The sequence below is a fragment of the Erythranthe guttata genome, chromosome 10, assembly GCF_056151865.1.
Source record: "Erythranthe guttata isolate IM_541 chromosome 10, IM_541, whole genome shotgun sequence".
NCBI lineage: Eukaryota > Viridiplantae > Streptophyta > Magnoliopsida > Lamiales > Phrymaceae > Erythranthe > Erythranthe guttata.
In genome coordinates this window covers 5,139,198-5,160,667 of record NC_142542.1, presented here as the reverse complement: position 1 = coordinate 5,160,667, position 21,470 = coordinate 5,139,198, and the positions used below count along the sequence as shown (strand labels likewise).

The 21,470-nt window shown below is 37.0% G+C and overlaps 6 protein-coding genes across 9 annotated transcripts; 5 read left to right on the top strand and 1 right to left on the bottom strand.

The window, feature by feature from the left end:
* The first annotated feature begins 527 nt into the window (after positions 1-527).
* LOC105970803 (organic cation/carnitine transporter 7) lies at positions 528-2,422 on the top strand. The gene is given in 6 exon segments (XM_088824180.1): positions 528-819; positions 904-1,141; positions 1,239-1,529; positions 1,531-1,726; positions 1,842-2,047; positions 2,175-2,422. Coding segments are annotated over 6 exon segments (1,419 nt in total). The 5' UTR covers positions 528-550; the 3' UTR covers positions 2,394-2,422.
* Positions 2,423-2,905: 483 nt separating this feature from the next.
* Positions 2,906-4,925, top strand: LOC105970802 (PPR superfamily protein). The gene has a single exon (XM_012995626.2). It carries the CDS (start codon positions 2,993-2,995, stop codon positions 4,814-4,816), a length of 1,824 nt encoding a protein of 607 aa, XP_012851080.2. The 5' UTR covers positions 2,906-2,992; the 3' UTR covers positions 4,817-4,925.
* Positions 4,926-5,240: 315 nt separating this feature from the next.
* On the bottom strand, positions 5,241-6,719 carry LOC105971041 (uncharacterized). 2 transcript variants are annotated; one of them, XM_088824179.1, is made up of 3 exons: positions 6,474-6,719; positions 6,148-6,295; positions 5,241-5,567 (listed from the first exon to the last, which is right to left on the bottom strand). In XM_088824179.1, the coding sequence occupies exons 1-2, from the start codon at positions 6,633-6,635 to the stop codon at positions 6,152-6,154; spliced, it is 306 nt and encodes a 101-aa protein (XP_088680305.1). In that variant the 5' UTR covers positions 6,636-6,719; the 3' UTR covers positions 5,241-5,567; positions 6,148-6,151. The 2 variants fall into 2 exon arrangements, with proteins under 2 accessions (XP_088680305.1, XP_012851342.2); XM_012995888.2 differs by having other exon boundaries at positions 5,241-5,549; positions 6,474-6,718.
* An 809-nt stretch (positions 6,720-7,528) lies between these two features.
* LOC105970994 (CemA-like proton extrusion protein-like protein) lies at positions 7,529-11,024 on the top strand. 2 transcript variants are annotated; one of them, XM_088824861.1, is made up of 8 exons: positions 7,529-7,752; positions 7,864-8,632; positions 9,299-9,384; positions 9,542-9,715; positions 9,806-9,920; positions 10,147-10,244; positions 10,335-10,470; positions 10,580-11,024. In XM_088824861.1, exons 2-8 carry the CDS (start codon positions 7,979-7,981, stop codon positions 10,646-10,648), a joined length of 1,332 nt encoding a protein of 443 aa, XP_088680987.1. In that variant the 5' UTR covers positions 7,529-7,752; positions 7,864-7,978; the 3' UTR covers positions 10,649-11,024. The 2 variants fall into 2 exon arrangements, with proteins under 2 accessions (XP_088680987.1, XP_012851293.2); XM_012995839.2 differs by having other exon boundaries at positions 7,529-8,632.
* A 2,271-nt stretch (positions 11,025-13,295) lies between these two features.
* Positions 13,296-14,973, top strand: LOC105970857 (uncharacterized). Its single transcript, XM_012995680.2, has 4 exons — positions 13,296-13,698; positions 13,880-14,016; positions 14,174-14,329; positions 14,423-14,973. Exons 1-4 carry the CDS (start codon positions 13,493-13,495, stop codon positions 14,722-14,724), a joined length of 801 nt encoding a protein of 266 aa, XP_012851134.2. The 5' UTR covers positions 13,296-13,492; the 3' UTR covers positions 14,725-14,973.
* A 628-nt stretch (positions 14,974-15,601) lies between these two features.
* LOC105970938 (YTH domain-containing protein ECT4) lies at positions 15,602-21,403 on the top strand. Of its 2 annotated transcripts, XM_012995766.2 has the most exons (9): positions 15,602-15,800; positions 15,888-15,935; positions 17,057-17,094; positions 17,210-17,390; positions 18,238-18,314; positions 18,402-18,914; positions 19,121-19,618; positions 19,809-20,021; positions 20,645-21,403. In XM_012995766.2, the coding sequence occupies exons 4-9, from the start codon at positions 17,336-17,338 to the stop codon at positions 20,900-20,902; spliced, it is 1,614 nt and encodes a 537-aa protein (XP_012851220.2). In that variant the 5' UTR covers positions 15,602-15,800; positions 15,888-15,935; positions 17,057-17,094; positions 17,210-17,335; the 3' UTR covers positions 20,903-21,403. The 2 variants fall into 2 exon arrangements, with proteins under 2 accessions (XP_012851220.2, XP_088680986.1); XM_088824860.1 differs by having other exon boundaries at positions 15,749-15,935.
* Positions 21,404-21,470: the final 67 nt, after the last annotated feature.

The following is a 21,470-nucleotide window of genomic DNA, read 5'->3' as shown; positions in this document are numbered from 1 at the left end:
TAAGTTTATTCATTTCAAATTTCGATTTCGCCTTTTTTTTTTTTTTAATTATTAACAGAACAAACCGGAGACACTGGAGGAAAAGAAACCGGAGGTAAACAAACCCCCCACTAATGTAACGACTTCCATTCAGTCAGTCAAACTAACTCCTCCCCCCTTCCACCATCAACGGCGGGCCGGCGGCCACCGCAGGCTTCCGTATCGGACACCAGTTTCGTAAGATTTACGTTATCCTTTTATTTTAATCAAATGATGGAACAACACTGAGAACGATGGGGTTAATTGCACAGACCGGCTGCTTTTATTAATTTCTATTTATTAGAGTTTTAAATTCCTTTTTTTTTTCAGATTAAAATGCAATTTTTTTGAATTGATTGCTTTTTTTTTTTTTTTCAAATAATTGTGTGGTATAAGATTGTTGATAAAGCATTCGCTTTTCCCCAGTTTTATTTTGCTTTTGTGGTTGTTAGTTTTTTATTCCTCGAAAAAATCGAGGTGTGGTGTGAATTTGAAGTTTTTTTATGATTGAATTCAGTGATTTTCGATCCAGATGGGAGATTCTGAAGGTATGTACACGGTGGATGAAGCACTATCGACCGTCGGATTCGGTAAATACCAAGCTCTTTTGCTTGCTTATGGAGGGCTAGGATGGATTGCCGAAGCTATGGAGCTAATGATTCTCTCTCTCATCGGATCATCCCTTCAATCCGAGTGGCTTCTCTCTCCTAGTCAGAAGAGCCTGATCTCGACTGTCGTCTTTGCCGGCATGTTAGTTGGAGCATATCTTTGGGGCTTCGTTTCCGACACTTACGGACGCAAGTACGATATACATACATACATATATACATACATACACATTCTATTTTTCGACCAATTTTAATTTCGTTTATTACATGTATTCAGAAAGGGCATTTTAGGCGTGACTACATTTACATCTGTCGCCGGTCTATTAAGTGCTTTCTCTCCAAATTACGTCTCGTTAATAGTACTCCGTTGCGTAACCGGAGTTGGTCTCGGGGGTATGTATATATTCAACTCGTGGTTTTTGGAATTCGTCCCTACGCCAAACCGAGGTGTCTGGATGATTGTGTTCTCCAGTTTCTGGACAGTTGGCACAATACTCGAGGCTGCTCTCGCGTGGGTATTGTTGTTTATAACTTATAACTTCATCTTCGTTATATATTTGAATTTCGGAGGCCCTAAGCATAATTAATTAATGTTTGTTTCTTTTTTAACAGATTGTCGTGCCAAGTTTTGGCTGGAGATGGTTGCTCGCACTTTCTTCAGTACCTTCGTTTATCGTACTCGTCTTATATTGTCTTGCACCAGAGTCTCCGAGGTTTCTATGCGCGAAAGGGAGAATCAACGAGGCTCGTAATATTCTGGAAAAAGCAGCTTCGGTTAACAGAAAATTACTCCCGAGTGGAATACTTGTTTCGGATCAAAGGCAGGACGATTCAGAAAATACCTCTCTGCTATCTCCAAGAACGGATAACGCTAAATCCGGTTCCTCGTCATTGCTTATACTTTTTTTCTCGAAAATTGATTAGAACTAATCTTCTACTATGGTTATTATTCTTCGGGAATACGTTCTCGTATTATGGCATTGTATTACTGACCTCTGAACTGAGCAGTGATCAGAGTAAATGTGGAGGAATCGCACTGCATTCGCAGAAAAGCCAGAATTCAAGCCTATATACAGACGTATTTGTTACCAGCTTGGCGGGTAATATGAAATATGAAAGACACGTGTTAAAAAAAAGTTTCGACGTTATTTATTACTATCGTAATTAAGCTGATCGACTCCAGTTTCTCTCTCCTTGTTCTCTTTTTTTTTTCAGAGGTCCCTGGTCTTATCTTCTCGGCATTCATTGTGGATAGAGTGGGGCGGAAACTTTCCATGGTGACCATGTTCGTGTTAGCTTCGGTGCTGCTTCTTCCACTTTCGATCAATCCGAATAACGAGGTTTTGACCGTGGTTTTACTGTTTGGAGCTCGAGCATTTGTTTCAGCCACTTTTACTGTTGCCTGTATTTATGCCCCAGAGGTACTAGTGAAATCTTGATCTTGTTGCAATCCATTTTTTTTTTCTGCAGTTATAAATGGCGTAAGATTAATGAAAATTCTCTCTCTCTCTCTCTCTCTCTCTCTCTCTCGTGCATGTTATTATACAGGTGTATCCGACGGAAATAAGGACGAGTGCGGTCGGAATAGCGAGTGCGATCGGAAAAATCGGGGGAATGGTATGCCCTCTAGTAGCAGTTGGTTTGGTTGATGCATGTCAGCAAACATATGCTCTAATTATGTTCCAGGTTATTATACTTGTGTCTGCACTCAGCGTTTGGTTCTCCCCATTTGAAACAAATGGTATGAATTTGTCTGAAACTCTCTAATTGTATATATATTAGTTTCTACAGTATTTGTTTATTTGGTATTTATATCAGTTATATAATATTATATTTTTCAAAAAAAAAAAAAAGAATTAACATGTGCTACTTAATGGTCGGGTAATTGGCATTCTGCACCCTTTAATTCTGCATATTTGACACTTTGCACCCTCAAATAAAAAATATAACAGATTGCACCCTCAAATTAGGATTTACTTGGCAAAGTGCACCTCAGAACCTTTAGAGTTTTGGGGAACTGAAAGGGTAAATTTGTCAATAAATTCATTACCAACCTTTTTAATTATAAAAAATATTTATATTCTTCCTTGTTCACGGATGTAATTAACAATAATTGACCATTTTGCCCATTCAATTATGGTAAAATCATTTTTTCGGGCGCAATATTATAGCAGAAAAGTATCTTGCTGTGCAATGTGCCAAGCAAATCTTAATTTGAGGGTGCTATCTGCCAATATTTTTAATTTAAGGGTGGAAAATGTTAGATGGACATAATTGAAGGATGCAAAATGCCAATTAGCTGCAATATTCAGAAAAACAGAAATTCACCAGTTAAGAAGAATGCCGGTGATAAAAACCCATGTTAAATGCATAATCTTGTAATCAAACGCTGTGCATCAACAACCTCGGCCGGCGCCGCCATAGCATTGCTCGATTCCAAGATCAAACGTCTGGTCTCAGAAAGATTATACGACGAAGCCCTCAATTTCTACGCACAGCATATCCACCCTCTCCAATTAAACACAAACACAGCCTTCGTTCTTCCGTCAATTACTAAAGCTTGTGCCCATTCTCAATCCCACCAAATTCTGGGCTTGCAGATTCACTGCAACGTTCTTAAAAATGGGTTCGATGCAGAATTTACCATATCGAATTCCCTGCTCTCCATGTATGCGAAATTTTCCGAAACGGGGAGTGCGCGGAAGGTGTTCGATGAAATGCCTAGCAGAGACACAATCTCTTGGAATTCCATGATCAACTGCTACACTCACAACGGTTTCCTTTTAGAAGCACTGAATACATTCAGGGCAATGTATACCCACGGCTTCGTGCCCAAGCCAGAGTTAGTTGCCAGTTGTCTATCGACATGCATCAAGAGCGAGAACTGGAGATTAGGTAGAGCAATACACGCTCTCGTTTTCCTAGATGAGAGAATAGAGTGTACATCATTTGTGGCCACATCATTAGTGAATTTCTACTGGAAGTTGGATAATTCCGATGCAGCGTTTCGTGTTTTTGATGGGATTGTGGAGAGAAACGAGGTATCGTGGACTGCAATGATCACCGGTTGCATTGAAGACCGTGACTACATTAAAGCTTTTGCTTTCTTTCGAATGATGCAGTGTGAAGATATAAAGCCCAACAAGGTAACGTTAGTTAGTATTTTACCAGCTTGTGCTGAGTTGCACTCGATATCACTTGGCAAAGAGATTCACGGGTATGCTTTTCGGCATGGTTATGATTTGGACGCTCGTTTCTTATCGGCCCTTCTGCATATGTATTGCAAATTCGGTGCATTGCACATTGCCAAGCTTATATTCGATATGTCTTTGAAGAAGGAGATTGTTATGTGGAGTTCTATGATTGCAGGCTATTCTCATGACAAAGATAGTGCAAGACAAGCTATTAAGCTATTCAATGAAATGCAGATGGACGGAATTAAACCGAATAGTGTTACCCTCTTAGCACTAATTTCCGCATGTAATAATCTATTATCCGTAACCGATGGCAGTGGAGTTCATGGCTACGGTTTGAAATCAGGATTGGCCACTACTCACGTGGAAGTTCAAAACGCGCTTATTGACATGTATTACAAGTGCGGTAGCTTTCAAGATTCCGTGAAAGTGTTCGACGAAATGCCAACAAGAGATTGCATTTCGTGGAGTTCTCTTATTAGTGCCTATGGGCTCTATGGGTATGCGGAGGAAGCATTGAAGCTCTTTTACAAAATGAAATCGAGCGGATTAATAAAAGCCGACGGAGTGATATATCTTGCAGTTTTATCGACCTGCAATCACGCTGGCTTTGTCGAAGAGGGTCAAACGATTTTTAACGAAGCGTTGGAAGATGTGAATGTTTCTTTGACCATGGAACACTACGCTTGCTACATTGACCTTCTTGCAAGGGCGGGGGAACTCGAAGTCGTGTACGATGTTTTGTGTGGGATGCGATTTAAACCGAGTTCGAGGATTTTGAGCTCTTTGGTTTCTGCTTGTAAGAATCATGGGAGATTGGATATTGCCGAGTCGCTAGTGCATGTGCTCGTTGGAATTGAACCGGAGAATGCTGCGAATTATACTTTGTTGAGTATGGTTTATGCTGAGTGTAATAATTGGAGTGGAGTTGAAGAAGTTAGGAGATTAATGAAGGATAGAGAGTTGAAGAAGAACCCTAGTTATAGCAAGATTTAGACAGATGGTTAGAGCTTGTAATAGTGCGAAATCACACACATTCATGTTTGTGCAAAGAACAATATTTCAGATGAAAACATGATAATATTTTGTAGGAATTTCTCTACAATTGATCTTTAACATTAACACGTTTTCGTTGGATCTTTCACATCACATTTGGATCAAGTGATTTCAAACGATTACAGATAAGATAGATCTGAAATTCACCGTAATAATTCAAAAAAATAACTAATAAATGTGACCTAAGAATGTTAAATCCAATGGACCAGAAGTTGTTCGAATACCAGCTAATGGGGTTATAATATCTCATAACTATACAAATCAGAAAATATAGATATGAATTAAAAAGAACCACCTGTATTTCTTAAACAATGCACGGTTTTGTATTCTCAGAATAACAACAGTAAATCATGAAGTCGAAAACTATCAAATCAACCATTTCTTGAACGCGGATAAATCAATAGAGGAAAAAACACAGCAGTATATTCCAAGTTAATTTCACTCCCACCTTGGCAGAAAAAAAAAAAAGATTCCTCGCAGGTTTAAAGCCTTACATACGAAACTGCTAATAGACATACAACCCCGTAAAGGTCCTGCTAACATGGAAAAGGTATCCCTAGAATTTAGCTCAATAAATACGAAAACAAATACCCGTCTTCTTCATGCCATGGTAATATTCTATAAGCTTGAATTGCTCAAGGAACTGAATAGTGAATACCTTGGAATATTACACCTGGAATAAAAGCAAATACTACTAGATTATATAATTAGAAAATCCCGTCTTTCAATCTCATGAGAAAAAAAAAAAACAGAAAGCAACGAATATTAGTAGTCAAATAAATGGACGCGTATCTTTGCAGGGTATTTAGCTTCACTTCTCTAATTCGTTAGGTAAAACGAGCATAAAGTTTGATTAGATTAGAATAGAAACTCAGAATGAAATCTTAAAGAGTTAATCTTGGGCGACGTGATATCTTAAAACCTCGCCATAAAGACGGAACCTTTCGAACTAATACTCAAGAAAAGGTGATTTTTTTCTTCTCCTAAAGTCAATATGTAGTTTCCGTTCCATATAAAGTATTTCGTTTGCAACAACAACAGAACAACAAACAATCGTCAGCCAGCAAGTTCAAGTTCTTACAATGAAATTAGCTGAGCCAATAATAACCCTAATACGATCAGAACATTCCCCAGTCGAATCCTCATTTTCTCGAAAACCCCATTCATAACATTTCATTGCAGAATACGATTTACACAGATAAGGGAAGTAATCGAGAAAACAGCGAATATGAGCTTTATAAAAAAATTATTTGCAGATAAAAATATATTACCATCTCACGAGGCCTGGCTGATTAAATCACCAGGAGTAGAAGCATCCTTGCTGAGCGACGGCGGCACGTAAATCCTGGCTTTCTTAAGGATCTCCGCCACAATCCAATTCTTCCGCTTGCTCAGCGGCCGCGAAGGGTCCAATCTCACCTGCAAAATCCAAAAAAAAAAAAAAAAAAAAAAAAAAAACCGGCGAATAAAATCAGTCACTCTCTTCATCTCTTCAAATAAGCAAGACGACAAAAATAAGTATAAATACATCGATACATATATATATGTATTATGGAAGAGTGGGTGGGAGGAGAGAGAAAATCGAAAGAGTACGAACGCGATCGCCGATGTTACACTGATTATCCTCGTCGTGGGCCATGAATTTGGAGGTTCGCTTGACGTAGCGGTTGTAGAGCTTGTGGTGGAAGAGGCGGTCCACCGCCACCACCACCGATTTCTGCATTTTGTTCGACACCACCATCCCCACCACCGGCTTCATCCTGATTTTTTTTTTTCTCCGACGAATTTTCCTCTTCGCAAAATCTTCAAACCCCAGCAAAAACCCTCATTTGGCAATTGAACGACGTCGTCTGGTCATTTGAGGCAGGCCGGGCCGCCGTCTTGGGTTCTTAATGGGCCGAAATGTTAATCTTGTAGGATATATAAACCCAAAATAATATTTTTAATTGAAGAATTTTTATTTTAATTAATCAGAATAATTGTATAATTTTTTTTAAAAAAACTAAGTAATTAAAAAATAATTAGTATCCTTTTATTTAAATACATATAAATATAATATGTCAAATTATGAAAAAAACCTTCATGTTTGGGTAATTACAACCACCTCCCTCAACTATGAATCGTCTTACACGTCCACCATCCCGATGTCAAATTTAGTGAAATCTTCTAGATTATGTGGAATATTCTTCGGTTTGTACTCATTTTACCCCATTCAAGCTCCACGTTTTGAAACAAGATGATAATAAGATGTGTTTTTTTTTCTCGTAAATATCAGATTGTGGTGCATCAGAAACTGCATTTTTCACGAATCGAGTACAAATTAAAAAATATTCAACAGAATCTAGAGATTCTGTTGAATTCGACACCATAAAGATGAATGCGTAAGAAAATTCATAGTTAAGGGGTGGTTGTAATTACCAAAATACGAATAATTTTTTTCGTAATTTAACTTTACCTTTGAGTTGCAGCCGTAAATTACCCAATATAATATTAAGATAATAAAATTTAAGAGAGAAATAAATTGAATATACATAAACAAAAATAAAATAATAGTTGAAAATTGAAATTCCATAGTGGCTCATAGTACCCCGGATTTTGCCATAAATTACAAGAAAGCCACCACCAATAAAGCTTCATTCAGACAGCTAAAAATGGCAAACAGGGGAAAATGAAAATAAGCTTTATCCGCAGATTATGAAACCAAAACCGTTATCCTCTCCCGCTTGGCCCCCTTTCCAACCCTATAGTAGATAATTAATTAAACCCACAAAAAAAAACATATTTGAATTCTTCGAATTACTCTACTCTCTCTCTCTCTCTCTCTCTCTCTCTCTCTCTCTCTCTCTCTCTCTCTACTTCCAGCTTCAAAGGATCAGGTTTTCTACATTCCCCCATTTATTTATTTTCTGCGCATAATTTACTTCGAATTATTGGTGGATTGTGAATTGTTTTTGAAATTCAATATCGGATGTGATGTTGCGTTCAAGGTGTTCGATTAATTGTTGATTCCAATGGCGGTTGCTCCCGCAATTTTGTTGAGTTTCTCCGAGCAAGATTGCGCCTTTACCGCTTTACGAGTCTGAAAGATGTGGAGGCTTTCACATGTTCTTCATGAGCACTTCAATTGTGTTATGCCGAAATTTAGTCTTGTTCAACAGAAGAAGTAGCTGCAGTAATAATAGTAATAGTAATTCATTTTATTCTCGTAATGCATCGCGTTTTGGGGTTCGATTGAGTTGCAGTGGGGGTCGTAGAAAATCGTCGTCTCGTGGGGTGGTTCCAAACGCAAAGAAGAAGAAGCACGCGAATAAGAGGAGCTGGTGGCAGAGATTCTTCTTCGACGAGGAAGGGAATTGGCTCGGGTTAAAAGACGAAAGTACCCTCGAAGTGCTCGAGTCGGATGAGGGTGGTAGTGGCGATGATGACGATGAGGAATTGTCTGAGGAGGAGAAATTTGAGGCGTGGAAGAGGCGAGCAGAGGCGATTGTGGAATTGAGGGAAGCGCAAGAAGATGCGAAGAATGAGGAGAATAGGAGGTGGGAGGATTGGCTTGATGTTGATAGTAATGGGGCATCTTGGTCTGAAAAAAACTCGAATGGGGCCATTGGGGAATTCGGAGAAGACGAAGGGGGAGAAAGTGATGAATTTTTTTCTGGTAGAGGATTGGTCAAATCTGTGAGGGATGTGCTTCTTGGCAGAGAAGATGATGATATTCTGTACGAGGATCGAGTTTTTCGTTACGCCTCGCTCAATTCGGTGAGTTTTATGTTGCATTTATTGTGCGTTTTTAGTGTCATCTACTTATATAAGTTTCTCGAGGTCGTTCTTGATTTGAATCTTCCAGCTTATGCAACGACATTTTTTTTTCTCTCGAAACTTGCTTTGAAATATTAGAGAAGTGTCGTGTGGACTCTACATGTTGCACTGTTTAATGGGTCTTTATTGATTCTTTAGTAAGATGCATGATTATAGGGTGAAGGCTGATGAAGCAATCGACATTGAGTTATTAGGCTCTTAGTTTCCCTTAATCCGAGTAATATCTGTTAAATTTCGATTTCGACCAGCTTAGCTACAAAACTAAGCTAATATCCAACATCTGAGTAAATTACAATATATACAAGTAATTCGAACTTTTATTATCTCTTTCCTCGTTTTAATTTCTTGGGGGAGGCATAAGCAAATGTAATCAATCATCGGCTCACCATTATTTTTAATATGTCGAAGCTCTACAATAGTGTCAATTGGAAATTATTTTCGAAAAAAAAAAGATGCTTAATTATCATTCAATGTTCGTTACATATTACAAATGAACAAAACGAGCTAGGAAGCATCAAAATAGATGCTTATTCTTACTTTCCGGACCTGCATTATCCTAAAACAATCATAGTTGTGGTCTTCATGATCGTATTTGAATTATTTCAGGCTAAATTTTTGGCAGTACTGATCATTGTTCCGTGGGCTTTGGATTTTGTTGTTCATGACTATGTTCTTATGCCATTTCTCGACAGGTACGCTTTACAATTCAATGCATAATAAGTTCTCCTCACCTTTGGATTATTTATGCAAGTCGTTAACCTTTTACTAATTCATGTAGAAAGTCAACTGTTCTTCTTTGTTTCCACTTCATTGCAACTTTGACCAAGTACTATATTTGTCTTGAAACAGATATGTCGAGAAAGTACCACTTGCTGCAGAGATGCTCGATGTGAGGAAGAATCAAAAGCATGAAATGGTCAAAGCTCTAAATTTCGAGAAAGCCCGTTATCGCCTCGAAGTAGAGATTGGTAAATCTCCTCCTCTTTCTGACGAGGAGCTTTATTTGGAGTTACGCCATAAAGCGTAAGTCTCTTTTCTCTTTTATATGATTGACTTTACTACGTGACACAAGTTTAATCATGGTTATTGCTCGTATTTTGTTACTTGATGCAGTTTAGAACTGAGGGAAGAATGGAGATTAGAGAACCGTAAAGCATTCGCTAATATCTGGTCGGATATGGTGTTTGGGGTCTCGTTATTCATTCTTCTATACGTTTATCAAAATCAAGTGAGTAGTCATCAAAAATCTCTTCTTTTCCTCTTCTATTACAAATTTATTTAATTTTTAAATTGTATATACTTCATATTTTAACCGCGTATCTCTTGTAATTGTATAGCTTGTGAAAGTTTCCTCTCATATCTATTTCATCAACTTCCAATAAACTATACATAGATTTTTCTCGTTTATTTAGTTTTAATGATGTCTGAGTTTTCGAGTGATGTTTGTCTGCAAGGTGGCTTTGCTGAAATTCACCGGTTATAAGATTGTGAACAACATTACAGACACGGGGAAGGCGTTTCTTATAATACTCATCACCGATATATTCTTAGGGTAATTAATATTCACCACTCAATTAAGTCTACATTTTTCTACTCCCAGTCACTTCCCATAAAAAAACTTACGCCTTTTACGGCTCTGCAGATATCATTCTGAATCGGGTTGGCAAACATTGTTAGAGATCATAGTCGAGCATTACGGAATTGAAGTGGATCAAGCTGTTATTACAATCTTTATCAGCTTTGTTCCAGTCGTAATGGATGCTTGTGTCAAGCTCTGGGTATGTCTTTATCTTTATTATTATTATCCCCTATCGATTTCATTTTTATTTATTTCGTGATAAAAGCAATGATTATACCGATTTGTTTTTCCTAATAATTACATTGCAGATGTTTAAATTCCTGCCGCGATTATCTCCAAAGGTGGCGAATATTTTCCGTGAAATGAAGAGACATTAGGACAAAATCCTACTCTTTTGAACGACAAATTGTCGGAATATTCTCATTTTTCCACCTCCTTTTTTTTCTCTCTATAATATTCGTCGTTCGGTCTAAGAAACAATAAATTTTGAAAAAAAAAAAAAAAGATGGTATGAAATCGAGTTTTTTCCTCTTGGCATGATATACAATATGTCACATGTGACATTGAAAATAGAAAAAGGGGCAGTGTGAAAATGTGTGGTACCTCCTTTCCCTGTTTGAGGCCCCCTTCCTCTTCCCATATGGTGCATTATTATTATTTCTTCCGGGTCCCGACGGATGACGAAAAGTCTAACGTCGATATCTCTCGGAAAATTTATGAAAGGTTTGTAGTCTACGTGTGGTTATATTGCTATTTCCAGGTGTGTTTTCAAGATTTTACACTCTTTAACTTCCCAGTTTCTTGTGTTGTGGGAGTAGCTACCTATTAATTATTATTATTATTATTATTGCCTCTCTCTGCCAAAATATGCTCTTTGAAGTATCAAACTACCTGTGCTGGAGTGTATAGTATACATATGTATTAATTAAAAGTTGGGTAAATTTCACTTTCTCCCTTGTACTTTGGCTCGATATTACTTTACCCTATTCTACTATCGATTGCATTGATTTGCCCCCGTACTTGAAAAATTGTCTCAATGTGGCCATTGTCGTTAGTTTTCAGACTTTTGGCATTAACACGGTTTGATCTAAGTCTGAAGATTACAAAAAAGTCACTCCTCCCAATTTAAATAATTTTTAAAAAAATTAAAAAAGATAAATAAATTGTGGCTGGTGTCGTGGATTTATAAATAACTTTTAAAGTCTTGAATTTATTATTATTACTATTATTATTATTTTAATAATTATTTAAACTAGGAGAGGTGGCGTTTTTGTAAGTTCAGAGCTTAGATCAAACGGTGTTCAGGTCAAATGTCTGACAACTAACATCGAGGGCCACATTGATATAAATTTTCAAGTGCAGGGGACAAATCGATGCAATTGAGAGTAGAAGGGAGTAAAATGATACCGAACCAAAGTATAAGAGGAGAAAGTGAAATTTACCTTTAAAAGTTCTATATAACCAATAGATATATATTTGAGTTCGAGCTCGAAAAATCTAACGAGGTCTAGTGATTTACACCCCTAATTGAAAGTATTGGTAAGGGTGGATAATTTATTGGGGGAGAGTTGTGTGTACTATATGGAGTGGATAGCTATTAAAAGGGAAAAATAATGGCCCTCATGGATCAATTGCAGCCATATGAAGGTGTCAGTGCATTAAATATATATATATAGAGAGAGATAGTTTCATTTATAAGAAACGTTTTAATTGCTTGAATGCTCTCGCTTCTGCAGCAAACTGTTGGGTAAATGTGTTCGATTGGAACCCGAAGGCATGGTAGTTCTTAAAATTAATGTGTTTGAGCTTCGATTGATTATATCAGTCCACGAACTCGAGCTCGGTCAAGCAGAAACTCAACGCTATATCCTATTCCGATCCATTATGTTAATGAAATCGAGCTAGCTACCGGCCACTCTCTAAAGAAAGAATTTCATAACAGGCTGTAGATATTTACTTACAGTTACTACTACTATTAAAGAGACTTCTTTCTTCATAACTTGAAAATAAGGGTGCTAAAATTACTTTAAGGTCCGTGTGGTATTGACAATTACAACCACACCCCTCAAACAATTATTGGAGTCAAGATTTCATGCATTGGGAACCGATATGGCTATATTTGTTTCCTGCAGGGCCGATAATGCTATCACAAACGAAAATTTATAAATCTTATATAAAACAATAAGGATTTAAGAAATGTTAGGGAACCATGTCTTCATTACTGTCTGAAACTAATAGTCCATTAAAACCATAACGGAATAACCTATCCAGTGCATTATTTCGTTACGATTTCTAGCAATGTTTCAGGGGTGATTGTAATTACAGACACTACATGGACCTTAAAGTTATTTTAGCATACACGAGGGGTGCATGTGTAATTTATCCAAAAAATAAATTAATTAATTAATTAAAAAAAAAAAAAGAAAGGTTGTGGTGTTAAAGATACAGTGGGACAGTATGAAGAAGGCAGCATGCATGTGGTGAATGTAATTTTGTCCTGGACCAAAACAGAAAGAGATTGATCAACCCCACATGGGTGAAAGTCTGGTGTGTGTGTTAAGTCACTGTTCAACGCTCGCTAACGGGGTCGAACCATACGTATATAATAATCAATCAAACGCGGGTCCCACGTTGCGTTCAAATAAACTTCAAACCAGTCCGTAAACTCAGTCAGAGTTTTACGTCTTGCAAGCTGTTATACGAGAATATAGGTTTATAACCAGACGACGACACACAGGAACATATAGTCGTTGCCCAGTTTAAGAAGAAGTTAAGGAAGTTAAATGGGAATGGAGGAAATTAACACAATCAATATATTGTTGTGTTCGACTACTCACTTTTTGACACCTGTCTCTGTTGTCTTAAATTTTGGTGGGTTCTCCTACCCCCTTGGAGCAACCTACCTAGCCTGTTTTCCTATAGGGAACACCCACAATTTAGAAATAAAAAATAATAATCAAAATCAAAATAGAAATATTTTATTATCATATATATATATATATATATATATATATATATATATATATATAACAATCACTTAGTTTTTTTTTCTTGCTTGTTTTACTGAGCTTGTTGTGAAAGAATACTAGAGGGTGTGTACATGTAGTGGAAGGTCATGAGTTCATCCATCAATGGGAATGCTGACGTGGCGTAAATTGGCTCTTTGATTTTCCTACCACAAAGTGCTAAATTAGAGCGGTACGTATACTCCTCGTTCGGTGATGTCGTCGGTTCCTAGTTCATCGAAAAGATCGAGGGCGGTGCACCGGAGCACGCAGAATCCTTGCTGCCAGGTGGAAGGATGCAGCGTTGACCTTAAGTCGGCGAAGGAATACCACGGCCGGCATCGAATCTGCGAATTCCACTCCAAGAGTCCTAGGGTTGTCGTCGGAGGATTCGAACGCCGGTTTTGCCAGCAGTGCAGCAAGTAAGTTTTTTTTTTTTTTTTTGTGTGTGTGTGTTAAATTAGGCTAAAGGTTGGACTATTCTTCATTGATCGATTGAATCTCTTTTTCAGCTCGATTTGGGCGAACTGCGTAAATTATTGTGTTTTATATTATATATGATCTATTTTCCGTGTTCTTAATCGGTGATTAATCGTAATGTAGATTGCATGATTTGTCGGAGTTTGACGATATGAAGAGAAGCTGCAGAAGGCGCCTCTCCGATCATAATGCTAGGCGGCGTAGGGTGCGTCCCGAGTCGATTCAACTCACCTCGCGAGGACTTTCTTATGGATTATATGGTAGTTAATTTCTTCTCTCTTTCTTTTCTTTCTTCTTCGACAAATAATAATTTCACTTCAACCAAAAATTAAAGCTGCCAGTGAGGTGAATCATTCAATATCATAATATCTCAATGGCACGTTTTTCTTGATTTCGTGAAAACTGCAAATTGAACAGATCAAAGACCACAAAACATACTAATGAATGGATACCCCGGAGGAATATTTCAAGAAACGCCGCGTTTTTCTAGTAACGTAATTCATAGTAATTCGATTTCCAATCTACACATGGATCCACCCCACCCCTCAAATATTTCGGGTGTTCTTGACCAATGTAAGTCATTTTGCTCCAAAAAAAATAAAATTCCCTACTTCGGATTCGAAACAACATTAATACTTACATACGGGTTTAAGTTTGTATCTACAGCTCGTTCTCCGATTGCTCCGAATCTTTTAAGTGCTCATTCTTTTCTGTCATCAAACCCGTGGAGCTCGAACGAGGCCGGAAAATCGATTCCCATGGGGGGACAAATTGTGCATAACAATCTGTCGATGTTTCACTCGAACTATAACATCAATCCGGCAGAACAACCCAGTAGTAGTAATAGTCCCGTTTCTTTGGCGAATTCATCGGTTAATAACTTCGATCAGCATCAAGAATATCGGTTATTTAAGGCATCGCCGTATGACTCCGGCGCATTTTATCCCACCACACAAAGGAATTTATGATTTGAACCAAATTTTGGAATCTGTCAATAAATTAAAATCTGTTTTAATTTTTATGGTTTGTTTTCTATAATTGTTTACCAGTGTTTCAGTTTTGAAAAAACACTTGTTGTATCTTACTTTGGTTGTTGTGTTGGTGTTGCTATTTCTTGGACCAATTAATTAAGCACTCTAATGTGTTTTGATATTTTTATTTTTCTTGTATTTAATAATTTTGTATTTTAATTAAAGAACTTATTCGTTATTTAACAATATTGAAACGTAACATATTAATTTTCGTTTCACTAAATACTATATTCGGTGCATTTTCATTATTCTTCCTCACATAAATTATGTGTGAAGATGTAGATTGATAAATGAAGAATATATTGCTCATGATTATCTATAGCAATTGCATCATCTATTGTACTATTTTTAATTTTTATTTATTATTTTTTTAAGATTGTAATGGAATTGGAAAAGTAGTAGGGGTACATGATTTGGATATTTTTACACTATAAATAGTTGATATCTTCAATATTATATACATACAATACAATACATGAAATTATTATCAGCAAAAGTAGCTTAGTTGGTAGAAAAATGTAATATCTAACGAATCAAATTCAACTCCTTTATCGAAAATAATTTTCAGATCGAATTAATTAATTGCATATAATCTCTCGTGCAGTTTGCAGACTACTGAATTTTGATTGCGAATTCTTATATTATATTATGAAATAATCCCAAATCTCTCAACAAATTTATTTATTTTTATTAAAAAGAAAAAGGAGTAAAGGAAAGAAAAAGAATAGATATGCAAAATTAACAAACAATAAAAGCCAAAAACTTTATATTACATAAATAAATATATTCATCATGCATATATAATATAATTATTATATATATCATGTATGTAAAAATGGCTGTCTAAAACCCTCTCGTGTGTGTTTGATTTCAAACCCTCCCGCGGAAGCAATTTCTGAATCTCTGTTCAGCAAATTCCAGTTACTTGATGCAAAAGGAGGGCTCCTCTGGCAAAACGAGATAGATATACTCGATTCAAGTAATTCGATTCGCCCAATTGGATCTTCGATTAGGTATTCAGCTCCCGATAGATCTGAACTTTTTTTGGTGCTTTTTTGATTGAATTAGTTTTGAGTTGACTTGATTGAGTTCTATGGAAGACGGTAATCAGCAGAGCATCGATCGATTCGCCCCCATCCAATCTCCGGGTTCGTTCTCAGCTTTGTCTTTACTGTTTTTTAAATTTTTTTTTTTTTTTTTTTGCTTTTTGTTTTTGCCTTCAGTTCAACTTCGATTTGACCTAGTTTTACATTTGAGTAATAAAAATCTAGGGGTTCGACAGTGGGGATACTGTAAATTTTTAATTTTTATTTAATTTGGGGTTTCAGTTTTGTGGGCACCGACAAGACTATTAGATTTGTATCGCGATGGTCAGGCGAAACTGGGAAAAAGACTCGAATTTGATTCAATTTACACGTTCGTTTCTTCCGAGATTTTTGATTTTGATTTACTCCTCTTCAATTCCGTGCCTTTTGAATTTAGTGTTTAGGGTTTCTATAGATTTGGATTGCATTGGTCAGGCAAGAGTAAGAAGGAATCAAATTTAGTTCAATTTACACGTTGTTTTCATCCAATGACTCCTCTTCAATTCTATGCCTGTTGAATTTAGTGTTTAGGGTTTCTACAAGAGGAATTTATATTTGAGTATTTTTGGGTTTATGTTGCTCCTAATTATATTCCTTTAGAAAAAGTCACGGTTTTTGGAGAATTTTGATTCGAGGTTTATGTAACCAAAATGTTGTGAATTCTATCTTTTTATGTTTCTTTGAACATTAGCTAATTCAGTAGGAACCAATTATTTGGTAAAAAAAAATTTAAAAATGGTAAAAGTGAGTTCTTGACAAATCAGATGCAAAAATGTAGGGATGGTTATGCCCTCGTCGTATGCATTGTGTTTCATCCTTTCTGGTCTAATCGTAGTAACTGGAAGAAAACCCATCCCTGAAAGGGCATATGCTGCCATTTCCCAGATGCTGATTAATAGTTTACATACTTATCAAGTTTAGGGCCTAGTTCGCATGGCTTCGAATCGCATGGAGCTGATGAGTTGGAGAATTAGCCGGTATCTTCGTCAGTATAACAGTAATAAACAAATAAAAGATTATTTTGACAAAGTAACATGTAACTCATCTTCTGAATTTTCATTGGTCTAAAGAATCAGTTTCTTGGATGTTATTGTTCACTAAATAATGTGCCCCACCCATTTGTGGATGTTGCTAATAATTACTATTGTTTATTGACAATTTATGGATTGCCCTGGTGGATGCAGGTGACCGAGTTGTTGAGCTGCATAATTTGGCCGAACAGGTGTGTTATCAGCATTCAATCTTCTTACTAGGTTTTTATGTCTTTTGATCCTTATGTTTTAGTTAGCTTAGCTGATTCCCCCCACTCCTGTACTTCTATTTCAACCTATTTTCAGCCGCCTTTGCAAAATGATGAAAGGGTTGTTTCTACAAATCCTTCTCTGGGTGCAGCCATCTCAGTGGCTCCAATAAACACCAAAGATCAGCCTGCAACTTCAGAAACAAGTGGATCGCTTGCCACAATGCATCCGTTCAGCACATATACCCCTCAAGAACAACAGGGTTATTATATTGGAGGTAGTTCATTATACTAACCCAAGTGGTTAACTTTCTTCTTTGTACAATATTCAGACAATGAGAAGTTACCATATAGAATCGGACATAATTGTTTACTCCAAATTTACTGATATAGATTGCCTGCTTTTGAGTAACTATGGAAGAATTGGGTGGGGTAGGAAAATAAATATATACATGATTTTCTCCATGGCTAACTCAATTACTTGTCACCTAATCTATTATGCACTACTTTTAAATATGTGAATTTCTAGGTTAGCAGCTCATCATTGATCAACTCTCTCAGTCACGATTGACTCCGTATGACATGATAATGGTGTCTTGTGATTTTAGACTGAATCACTGTTTCAAGTATATAGTCCGAACTCTGAAGAATGTATTAGTTTTTAGGTAGAGTTTTCCTAATGTAAGTTTGGTTTACTTTAACTTAGCAATGCCACTTGGAGACTTACTCACCCAGTCCTTTCCTTTCACATCTTCATTAAGACCAGCCCCCACAAACGCAATCCACAGGAAAAAAAAAAAACAGGAGAAGGTAAAGACATAGCTGGATACACATATTCATTATTAGTCACCAATAAATTGGCTAAAAAGTATAGTATGGTGTCTTGATGTAGGAGGTAGGTAAACTGTCATACTCCCTTTTCTTTCCACTGACAATAAAATAATATCTTAATTTGAAATTAGATGGTTCGAAAACGGGGCATAAAAAGTTGGGTCAATTTGTTTCTATGGTATTAAAGGCAACTATGCCTAGCCTTTTCATGATTCGTGTTTATGTCCCTTCGTTTTTGTCTTCTTTTATTTCTAGCCATAAAGGGTACTGATCTTGACGTTTGCATTTCTCAAGGTTATGACAATGGCAGTGGCAACTGGGATGAAAATTCAAACTATGTTAATGCCAACAACTTGCACGTCATACCTCCAGTAAGTATAGATACTTATTCTGCCTCGTCATGATTTATATGTACAGAAACCCGTCGGTAATAAATTTTGTGTTTCATCTTGTTTAAGGCAATGTACAACGATAGTTCTTCAATCTTCTTTCCTCCGGGCTATGGCTATGACTCCCAGATGGCATATGGACAGTTTTCCCCGCTTGCCAGCCCTCTGTCTCCGATAATGATTGATGGTCAACTGTTTTCGCCGCACCAAATGCCTGTGACACCTTCTTACTATCCGCCACCACTTTCACCTGGTCTACCACAACATGTTACTTCCGCATTTCCAGCTCAGCAAACTGAGTTAATGTCGTCAGGAAGTAGAGGCCAAGAAAATCTTATTGACAATGCGTTTTTTGGGCAAGGATCAGGTTACTATCTACCATTTGGATCTTTTAGTGGAGGTGATCTCTCTGGAAGTAGTGGCCATGGTCTTTACAAGTACCATGGCGAGTTTGGATCCAACGATCAATTCCCAAGTCGATCTAGCTCTTTAGATAGTAACAGGTTCATGTCTCCATTTTCTGGCACTGTATACCATCAACCTATTGGCATACTTGGATCTTATGAGCAAAATGTTGCACAGGTTTGTCAAATCTTTTGTTGCATCATTCTGTGCATGTTTTCCTTCACATTTTCACCTTCAATTTTCTTGCTTCTTTAAATATGTAATGCTAGGCATAGATTCTGGAGTTTTGGGTTTCGGGTTTCGGGTATATCATCTTTAAACTAGTTGGAGGCATTCATTACTTTTAATTCCTTTTTTTTTCTCATGATTGCTTATGTCTGCAGGCACCATATCAGGGGTTTGGTTTAACCGGAAACTCCTCAGCTAGAAATTATGCCCATACTAGTCCTTACCAGAATACTATCGGGTCTAGTTCTAACCAGTATCGGTTTGCTAATGATAAAATTGGAAGACGAGAAAGGGAGCGAGACACTTCCAATGTTTATGCCGATACACTTGGTATCTCAAGTGATCGAAACCGAGGGCCTAGGGCTTCGAAGCCCAAAAGCAAAAGTTCTCCTGAAGAGGATTCTTCCGTGGACATTAAAGATGTTGAATCCACCTCTAAGCTCCATGTCCACCATCTCAATTCTCCAGATTTCATAACGGATTACGACCGTGCGAAGTTTTTTGTTATCAAATCGTTCAGCGAGGACAATATCCACAAAAGTATAAAATACAGTGTTTGGGCCAGCACACCACTTGGAAATCGGAAGTTGGATGCTGCCTATTGTGAAACAAAGGAAATGGAAGGCATTTGTCCGGTGTTCCTCTTGTTCTCGGTTAGATTTCTGTTTTTCTCTCAATTTTACCTAGGTGCAGTAAAAAAGCTGTCCTTGTTTTTTTTCTCTCTCTCTTAGGATTTTCTTAAGCTTCATGACTATTATAATTGCATGGGAAAAATGTGTGGTCTTACATAATTTGTGAGTGGATGCTTGCATGCTGACCTATTGTTACTAATTGGTGGTGCAGGTTAATGCTAGCGGACAATTTTGTGGTGTAGCAGAGATGATTGGGCCTGTTGATTTTGAGAATGATGCTGATTATTGGCAGCAGGATAGGTGGAGTGGCCAGTTTCCTGTTAAATGGCACATTATCAAAGACGTGCCAAACAGCCGCTTTCGCCACATACTTCTTGAAAATAACGAGAACAAGCCTGTTACGCACAGTCGAGATTCACAAGAGGTTTTGCTTCTTTTGAGCTAATGAAATGCCTTAAAGTTTTCTATTATGTTTTTAGATATTGGTAACTAAAACGTGAATCATAAATTATTCAAGTCTGTTACAGACAGTAGTACGGAGACAACCTAGATTAGGTTTTGCAGATGTATAAAGTCAACTAGTATGGTTAGCCTTCTCAAATCGACCTTAAAGTACTAAAGTTAAACAAATGTGTGAAAAAATTAATGAGACTGAAATATATATTCTACGCAGACTTTGCATTAAGAAAAGAGAGGAGATTCTTAAGAACCATCTGACTACTCGTAGTAGAGTAAAGAGGATGTGGATTTGGAAGAATCTTAGCCAAGCCTCTAAAAATTGAAATTTCTTGATATTTTTGCTCATTGAATTATGACAAGGGAAGTTTTAATTTTCATCATCATAGAATTTAAAATTCCAAGACAATCTGGATAATTGGATTGCATCAAATTTGAGCCCTCTCTCTATGGTTAGACTGCTTATGATTGTTTTTCAGACAGAAATGTTTTATTTCATTTCCTCACACAAAGTACATGTGAATATTATTGTCATATGTTACTACTACTTACTACTCATAATAACTGTCAATTGTTGTCCTCCAATTTCAGGTGAAATTGGAACAGGGAATCGAAATGTTACAAATATTCAAGAATCACGACGCTGAGACATCCCTTCTCGACGATTTCAACTTTTACGACGAACGTGAGAAAACCTTGCTGGAGAGGAAAGCAAAACAACGGGCCATTTCAACCACAACCGCAACAGCTACTCTTGTTGCCGAGTCAGTGAATCAACTCTCCGAAAACCTAGCGGACACACTCCATTTAGATGCTAGTAAAAATATTTCCAACAAGGATTTGGAGTAGCCCTTTGACAGTCGGATAATTATAGCAGAGTTGGGAATTGTTCGTATTTAGTTTGGGAATTGGCAGAAGAATAGTTGCTTGCTGGGATCTTTGAGGTGATATTTTCCATTCATCTCTGCGCTGCTCCGTCTCTGCGCCTTTCGTTTTTCTTTTCTTCTAATTTTCTATGTGTCGGAGTAGTTGGTGTTATTTGGAATCCTTAGGTAAGAGAAAGAAGGCTGAAAACTTGGACAGTCATACTTTTTTTTTTTTTTTAATTTTTGTTTTTGTGCCGTTTATTGCTTATTTATTTCTTGTTAAGATAGGTGGTATTCGGGCATAGGGGTGGTCACTGGTTTCGCGTGCCTGATGCTAACTAGTCGTACTTTTAGCTTCTTGATTTTAGTGCAGGGCAATTATTTTTCGGGCAGTAGCAATTTCTATAAGCCTCAAAATAGGAGGCATTTAAGTGAAGGAAAGCACAGCTACTTGATTACAGAAATCAAATGAATAGTTGTCCTTTTTTTTTTTTTTTTTATTTTTTCTTTTTTAAATAACCGAGATTCTAAACATCGACAGCTTGAAACAA

Excerpts from the sequence above, each read along its gene's own strand:
- LOC105970994 (XM_088824861.1), top strand. The coding sequence starts at position 7,979 with ATGTTCTTCATGAGCACTTCAATTGTGTTATGCCGAAATTTAGTCTTG. Across the intron at positions 8,633-9,298 it reads GTTACGCCTCGCTCAATTCG|GCTAAATTTTTGGCAGTACT; the intron begins GTGAGTTTTATG and ends GAATTATTTCAG. Across the intron at positions 9,921-10,146 it reads TATACGTTTATCAAAATCAA|GTGGCTTTGCTGAAATTCAC; the intron begins GTGAGTAGTCAT and ends TTTGTCTGCAAG.
- LOC105970938 (XM_088824860.1), top strand. The coding sequence starts at position 15,881 with ATGGAAGACGGTAATCAGCAGAGCATCGATCGATTCGCCCCCATCCAA. Across the intron at positions 18,315-18,401 it reads ACTTGCACGTCATACCTCCA|GCAATGTACAACGATAGTTC; the intron begins GTAAGTATAGAT and ends ATCTTGTTTAAG. Across the intron at positions 20,022-20,644 it reads ACAGTCGAGATTCACAAGAG|GTGAAATTGGAACAGGGAAT; the intron begins GTTTTGCTTCTT and ends CTCCAATTTCAG.
- LOC105970857 (XM_012995680.2), top strand. The coding sequence starts at position 13,493 with ATGTCGTCGGTTCCTAGTTCATCGAAAAGATCGAGGGCGGTGCACCGG. Across the intron at positions 13,699-13,879 it reads TTTTGCCAGCAGTGCAGCAA|ATTGCATGATTTGTCGGAGT; the intron begins GTAAGTTTTTTT and ends ATCGTAATGTAG. Across the intron at positions 14,330-14,422 it reads TTCGGGTGTTCTTGACCAAT|CTCGTTCTCCGATTGCTCCG; the intron begins GTAAGTCATTTT and ends TTGTATCTACAG.
- LOC105970802 (XM_012995626.2), top strand. The coding sequence starts at position 2,993 with ATGCATAATCTTGTAATCAAACGCTGTGCATCAACAACCTCGGCCGGC.
- LOC105971041 (XM_088824179.1), bottom strand. The coding sequence starts at position 6,635 with ATGAAGCCGGTGGTGGGGATGGTGGTGTCGAACAAAATGCAGAAATCG. Across the intron at positions 6,296-6,473 it reads AGTGTAACATCGGCGATCGC|GTGAGATTGGACCCTTCGCG; the intron begins GTTCGTACTCTT and ends TGGATTTTGCAG.